We start from the raw sequence: 8,181 nt of genomic DNA, 5'->3' as shown, positions 1-8,181 counted from the left end.
CATCCTTTGTTTCTGCTCCGTGATCCAGGAAGACGACGAGTAACGACATTTCAACAGCAACAATAATAATCTAAAGTATGAGGAATGAGCGTCAGGACGTGTTTTAAACATTTGAGCTTAAATGGTAAAAAAAAACGACGTGTCAGATTTATTTTACACAAAAAAAGTCGACACAAAAATGTGTTTGACTTATAAAGAGTTACTTTCACTGGCTTCAAAAACACAGAACGATCTCATGCAGGATTAAAATCACTGTTTTCATCCAAATACAATGAATATGTGAAGGGAGAAGATTGTTAAAGTCACAAGCTTTGAGAGGCGCAAATACAAATATAATTCTACACAATAGAAAACACTATTTTGAAATGTGAATTAAAAAAACTTGGAAAACATCGCTTATTACAAAGACTTCGTTTAAGGGCTGTATCGCCCTCAATATTGAGATTTTCCGAGACCACCCTTGGGAGCAAGGGCTACCCAGAATGCATTGCGTGTTTTCACATAAGAAAGATGGCGTCGAAAGCAGAGTACGCTACAAATGAAGTATTTTCTTTGTTAATAGAGATATAAAAATGATCTTAGTTTAGGCCCATATTATGGATTACTGACGTCATTGTTGCCTAACATTTATTTTTATTTGACCATCTTTTGTCAATAGTCGGCCGGTGTGGTTTACTTTTCAATAAGTCGTGGTGTGTGGTAACTGTCAGCTGAATATTTGTATGAGTATCATCTTATAACTAACTGACAACCTAATAACTTGACTGACAAACGGATCAGAATAAATAATCCTGACGTAAATGTCTTCTTCTTCTTCTTCTTTTTTGGAGTTGACAGACTGGACGCAGCTTTCTCGTTATTCTGCCCCCTACAGTCTGAAGACGTATCTGCATTTAAGGGGTGTCCCATTTCTAAGTGACAAAATAACCCTCAACACTTGTTTTTGAGGCCAGTTAAGATTAAGGGTTGAGATTGGAATTGGCCCTAAGTCTGTCATTTTTCTGTTGAGAAGACGACGTAGATGAGGAAATGTGAATCACGTAAGAATCAGACTATTATTATTATTATTATTATTATTATTATTATTATTAATAATAACACAGAGCTGACTCAAGAGGAGGAAGAAATTAAAAACAAAGACATTTCCACCTGCTGAGCTCTTCACACAATCACTGTAAAGGTCAGTGCAGCTGAAGTTCTAACTCATCAACATGTAGTCAGTGAGGATAGATTAGGATTATACAGTGTTACAGTATTTATTCCACAGCTGATGTCTCAATACTAAGGTTATTATGAACTCTGCTGACTCTGGCTCTCTGGACTCTATCATACACTGACATGTATAACTGTCATTTACTCCTGTTTATACTTGACTTCTCTTGTTGTATTATGGTCTTTTTCTGTGGTTTAAACTTAAAAAAAACCCTTTATTAATAAAGTGTTATTGCAAACACAGGAGACAACATTATTACTGCATCCGCCTCAGCTCTGATGACAAAGTGCTGTTTCTCCATGACCTTCTTATTGTATGTACTGTATACGACGATGGGTGGAAAATCCAGTCTGTTGCCCGAGAAAAGAAAAGGGAAAAACCTGTGCAGCTTCATGGTGGGAGTAAGAAAAAACAACAACCCTGGAATCGATGCATTCACTAAATAACAACAGCAAAATAAACACATTTACAGACGACGGCGGCGATTTTATGAGACTGAGCCGTGTTTACAAAGCACTCTGTGTTCAGGTCATTAGAGAAGATACAGACTCACCGTTTACATTAATAAATGCACATTTCTGCCACTGGCTGACAGCAAACATCACTCATTTATGAGCTTCATTTATATCTAAAAACATATAAAACACTGAATCACAGTTTCTTTTCACACAAAAAAACAACATGTAATTCCTATAAACATATAATCTCTATAAAGTGAATTAAGTTCATAAGTTACTGTAGGTGTTTTATTAGGATTTCCGCTGGCACAAGTTTTGGCTTTTCTTCTTTATTCATTTGTGTAATCTCTACCCCAGATTATAATATCTGATAATATTCTACACAGTCACTGTTCAGTTTTGTCTTTTCGTTTGTGAGTTACGTAAAACATTGTTTGTTCTTGTTGTTTTCAATTGTTCAGTTCAAGGTCTATGTAATTGTTTTCCATTATTCTTTTCAAATAATCTAATAATATTCTTGCCCTGCCATTGGTTTAGATGTTTCCCTGATCCAAACAGTCAGCTCATCAAAAAGCTCTGCAGAAGCCTGATAACAGCTGTTCTTCTGGATCAGATGTGCCATGAAATGCCACCTTTCAGCTTCACAGAGCTTGTGTTGACAATGAGTCGCTCACAATTCTGAAGACTAAGACACAATTCATTCACATTCATTGCAAAGTCAAATTATGAAAATAGTCTTTTAATATAAATGACATATTCAGTGCATAAAATACAAATGTACAAAAACATTGATGGAAACATCAGGGTAAGTATATATATTAAAAATCAATCAAATCACAATCTTGTGAGTTAATATCGTCTTCAATGAGTTAAAGTGATCGTCATAAATAGGACTGTAAATAATAAATAATGAGTCTTTCTTCTCTGCTGATAAACAGGTCGTCTAAATGGACTTCACAGTTGAAGTGTGGACGTCTACTTGGGCGATCTGCATCTGTCATCCAGAGGAAATATACAATCATTGTGAATTCAGACCAATTCTCCTCACACTGCACTATGAGAAATTCAAGGTTTATTTTAAAATCTGATTTAGATACAATTCAGATTTAAACAGCACAGATGCACCATCGACAGCAGACAACGGTCATGTTTATGAGACCATTCGCTACTGAAGTGGGAGATTATGGAAGATAAATAAGATGCACATGTACAACTTTATTGATCCTCTGCATTCAAAAACATCACATCTGAGACTGAAATGACTTGAAATGTTCACTAATAATAATGAACGAGGATCCATTGAAAATATGTGCAAAGTTCTTAAGGAATCATTTTTCATCAGTGGAAGAAAAATAAATATTGATCACTGATTTTCACGTTAATGTGAATGTAGCCTATGATGTTATTCCACTTGTTTTGATATTTATGTATTTTGACATATTTAAAGGTGCCATATGTAAGAATGTGGCCAAAAACAGTTACTACATTCAAATTCTAAATACAGAGGTCTTTTAAGTTTTCGTTTTCTGACGTTTTCAGACTCTACTGACTGCAATGATTGGTAGATGGCGGTAGGTGGCGCCACATGCCAAAACATGATTTCAAAACATAAACATGATTTGTTGTTGGTGAGTTCAGTTTGTTATATGAACATTATTCCTGAGTCTCTGTGACATATTAGGAGGATTTTATGATTTATTACATAATGCACCTTTAAACATTTGTGGAATAAGAAATACCTCAAATATAGTTAAAGCGGGTAAAATAAATGCATTTGGTGTTTTTTTTTGGTCCTGTCTGATAACATGGAGGAGACAGGGTTTATCATCTATTTTGCAGCCACCTGTGTGTATTTCATGGGAACGAATGTCTATTTCCTGCACAAATGTTGACATATTTCATGGGATTTACCTGCAAGAGGTTTGATCAAAGCGTTGACTCCTGTGGGCACAGATGGACGAGTTGAGCTGGCAGCTCTGGGTCGGCCGTGGCTGCAGCGTTGGCTCAGGAGGCGGAACGCAGTCGCACTGCTCCACATCTATTTCACAGTCGGGCATCCATGACCCGAGTGGAAACTCTTGAGCAGGAAAAGAAAAGATAAAGTATAGGTACAAAGAAGTGTAAGAAATCACTTTTCATCTCGTAGTAAACGCACATTTGCATACACACACACACCTGGTACACTGGACGGGTATGGTATGCATCTGTCAGTGGAACAATCCCAAATCAGTCCACTGGCACAGAGTCTCCTGGAGTCCTCGGCTGCTGAGAGCTGGATCATTGGAGAGCAGCTGTAAAATAATCCACACAGATTATGCGAAATATCACAAAAAATTCAGCGTAGAAATATAAGAGGTTTTCTTGGACTCACCCACTGATCCTGTGAGCCTGAGCGTTACGGCGTATGATGGCAGGCTCCATGCACCTGCACTCTGTGTGATTAGCTACTCTTATTAGCACGGGTTCAGGAGCAAAGTTGAAAGGAATCACACTGAGAACCTGAAACACAGTCAAGACTTTGGATGTGTTTGAAAAGTAAAGCGCAGAGATTTAGTTTAGGTTGAGAATGAGTAACAAAGATATTCTCAAAAGTCTGGCATCGCAAGGAATCATTATTAGCAAGAGGCATTTAAACAGAATATTAAGAGCCAGGTTACTTTACAGCAGGGGTCTCGGGGGCCACATGCGGCCCCCCCACATAATATCATGTTATAATAATGAAAACATGACCCATGACCTCAACACAATGTGTAGCTGAGGCACAGCTTCCATCGAGGTGATAGAATATAATATATGTTTCGTAGAAATGTTTTTTATAACAATAATAAGAAGACATTTGGTCATAATTATCCCATTATTAAATGTATCACATACAACATTCAGTTACATATATAAATACACTTGTTTTGAATTTTGATCACAGTTGTCCACACTATTATTTATGTCATTTAAAATAAATATCTGTTTTTGATATTAACACATTAATTTTGCATCATAAATATTATTATTAAGTATATGTGTGATATCATGATGCAATATTGTCAACAGTTGGTTTTTCCCCCACTTTTTGTTCTCTAGTCCGGCCCCCTCTTGACCACAATAGATGTTCATTGGCCCCCAGGTCATTTGACTTTGAGAGCCCTGATTTACAGGTTGCAACAGAAATAGTATTTCATGGGAACAGATAAGTATTTTGTGCACAAGTTTTTACCTATTTCACTGGAATTAATTTGTATTTCGTGGCAACAAATTAATATTTAGCGTCTGTGGCGCCGTAGGGGCTCCATATGCTTGTTAGTTAATATTAGAAACAACATTTGTCAATGATCAAACTCACAGTTTTATTCACATGAACAGTTGTCGTGTTCCTGCAGGTGATGCCCTCTTGATTGCAGCAGCCACTGCACCTGTCAGTGGGAAAATCACACGTGGGTAAAGCAACCTGCATAAACTGTTCCATAAATATATAATATATAATGTTATCGCTGAGCCCTTGAGATTAGATAATCCTCTATTAGTCCCACAACAGGTGCATTTTCTTCCAGTACCATATCACATATGTTGAGTTTGTGGTTTCAGGTCAAACAAACCTGTGAACAGAAACACAAGGAGGCTTGAAGAAGATTGAAGGGTCAGTGTTGAGCTCTTGGGCCACGTCCACACACGTCTCCCTCGGCATGCACTGAGTCAGCTGCCACTCGTCATCGATGGCTGTGAACGTCACGAGTTCACGTGAACACAAACACACACTCAGAGCTGCACAAACAAACCACATACGGTATCGTCTTTTCGAACCTTTCAGGATTTCCAGGCTGAAAGACTCTGCGGCGTATCGCGTGGATCGGTGAGAGCCCACTGACGGTGGAGAGGAGAAGGTTTCCGGCTGCTGCTGCAGCCTCATACGACACTTCCACAACTTCCAGTCAGGGAAGTGAGTGAGTCTGAGCAGCTCGTCCAGGCTGGAGGCCGAGCGCACCTTTCTCTCCCACTGCTTCATGACCTGATCAGGGAACACACGTGAAAGTTATATTACACATAATTATTGATGACATTAAGTCAATAATTACACTTTTGTTTGGATGTGAAACAATGTGTGAGAGTTTGAGTGCAAATTTTCAGGATATATGGTTGTTTTCTTGAAGTTTTATATAAGTGTGGTTAACCTGTATCTGTTTGGAATTACACTGGTTAAGATGAATAAATAAAGCATCTACTCTTTAAAGGTGCCATATGTAAGAATGTGAAAGTTTGAGATTGGGATAGAAGATGAATGAATAACTGAATCAAAAGTAATCTGCTGCACTGAGGTGTAATTCTGTCTCCCCCTAGTGGCTCTCTGCAGTATAGATTATAATCCCTGCTCCCTCCATGATTACACATGTGCCCAAACTTAAAAACCCAAGTCAATATTTTCATGTGAGCACAAGATGGCAGCACAAGCACAAGCAAGTCTTCACACGCACACACGCACACACGCGCGCACACACACACACACACACACACACACTAAAGCAGGGAATCCAAAATAATGTTCCTTGTGAGCGATTTTACTGTTTTGTTTTGATCTTCTTTCTTTAATTGACTTTAAAAGAGCCAAAGGGAGTGAGAGAGTGAGGGTTAGAGAGAGGGAGTGAGTGAGTGAGTGAGTGAGTGAGAGACAGGAGGAGGAGTTTCATTCTTCAAGTCAAAGTCAAAGCCAGGATAATAATGGACAGTAGTTTTGCCTCCAGAGGGCGGAGACACATCAAAGAGGACAGTCATGCACTTGTCTGTGGAATGCATTGTTTACTCTGGACGACTGTACGTAAGTGCTCTGATGTCTTACGTGTGTGTGTGTGTGTGTGTGTGTGGGGGGGGGGGGGGGGGTTCACTGCTTCCACTTACATCAGAGAAACAACAGAGGAGAAAACAGGGAGGTTTCCCTCCTTTTCAGAATGTCTACCAGAGGATAGACCTGCTCATGAAAAACAGAGAAGAACTAAAGGAGACTGAATCCACATGTGATGCCACTTTAATAGGAACAACTGCTGGTTAAAGCTACTGCATGTAACTGTTGATTATGTTGTTATTATTCTGTTTTGTCCTCATGAACACAAATGATGTAACACTAAGTGTACGCTGCTTCCTTTATCTGAAAACAGGCTCTGTCAAGCAATACTATCAGACCTGACTGAGGGAGCAGAAAAAAACAGCCTGTAACTGCTGATCGACTGATCATCACACACACAAACATCTACAGGGATTAAAGAGAACGGTCTGACAGAAGAGAGGAAATAACGCCGTGATGTCAGAGGAGAATGACCAGGGTTAGGGTTTGAGACGAGAGAGAAAGACAAAGACTTAGTTCAAATGTCAGACTCTGAAGCAGATGAAGACACACACCAGACACTTTCATTCTTTAACCTTTAACACCTGCAGGTGAATCAAAACTTCAACTTCAAATGGTCTGTATTCCAGAAGGAAGTTGTGGAAAAACAAAGACGAAGCTGAATTTATCTCCAATTCAATTTAGTTTTAGTTTTGATGAAATCTCATAATTACTTTTCATCGAATCAGGTTTGGCTTTAAAGTTGGCAGGTGTAAAATGAAATAAAAATAAACAGCATCATATTATTGGCCAACTGTGGCACTGACTTTCTAAAGCTCAGCATCAGCACTGGTCAGAGAAATACCAACATCAGTCAATCTATCCTGAACACCGTCTTTAAACATCAGCAATAAAAAAAAAAAACCACTCCACTATTATTATTATTATCTTTGTGCCATGCTTACCCTACTTCCTGCCTCTCTGTGAACACTGAGGCTCACGTCCATCCAGCTCAGCAACATCATCAAAGTCACCAAATAGGAGAGTCTGCACAGCGTCCTCCTCGTCCTCATCCTCTGTTTGGCTTTTCCCTCTGAGAAGAAGAAGAAGAAGAAGAAGAAGAAGAAGAAGAAGAAGAAGAAGAAGAGGGAACTCCTCGTCTTTCACAACGCTTACAACCGACTGCCTCTCTGACACAGACCACACACACACACACACACACACTGAGTCAGGTATGGTGCAACACAAACTCCTGATCCTCCAGCTGTACTGTCCAAGTGTGTGTGTGTGTGTGTGTGTGTGTGAGGCAGACGTCACAGCAGCCAAATGGAGAATGCTAAAGAGGCTTTTAAAAAAACTGGACCTCTTTGATGCAGAACCTGAGGTCTCTTAAAAATAACAGCACAAGCAGAAGCTGGAAGTTACGTCAGGAAAAGTGTTCCTTGAAGACTCTATAAATGATCTGCACAGTCTTCTTTGCGTCCACCTCCTGATACCATTGTGTGGAAGACGAAAGGCCACACAACCACTTCCTCTAAGATCTTGGCTGGATTGTGTATGTCAGTGTGTGCCCTTGTGTCTCTCCCACTGCTGCTCCAGCATTTCCTTCTCCGTCTGTCAAGTGGTCGGTTTCCCCTCGGCCGCTTAAATCCCCCATCAGTGTCCTCTCCGCTCTCTGCAGCAGCCAAAACCGCACACGGCCA

General features: G+C 39.5%; 1 protein-coding gene across 1 annotated transcript; it reads right to left on the bottom strand.

Annotated features, from left to right (window-relative positions):
• Positions 1-2,530: 2,530 nt before the first annotated feature.
• On the bottom strand, positions 2,531-7,551 carry vegfd (vascular endothelial growth factor D; the record flags this gene model as incomplete). Its single annotated transcript, XM_083900711.1, has 8 exons — positions 2,531-2,665; positions 3,583-3,748; positions 3,847-3,962; positions 4,043-4,170; positions 5,009-5,078; positions 5,262-5,382; positions 5,467-5,671; positions 7,444-7,551. 8 exons carry the CDS (start codon positions 7,549-7,551, stop codon positions 2,647-2,649), a joined length of 933 nt encoding a protein of 310 aa, XP_083756837.1. The 3' UTR covers positions 2,531-2,646.
• Between the last annotated feature and the right edge of the window lie 630 nt (positions 7,552-8,181).

Source organism: Microchirus variegatus (genome assembly GCF_963457635.1).
Source record: "Microchirus variegatus genome assembly, chromosome: 14".
Taxonomy (NCBI): domain Eukaryota; kingdom Metazoa; phylum Chordata; class Actinopteri; order Pleuronectiformes; family Soleidae; genus Microchirus; species Microchirus variegatus.
This window is presented reverse-complemented; position numbering and strand designations above follow the sequence as displayed.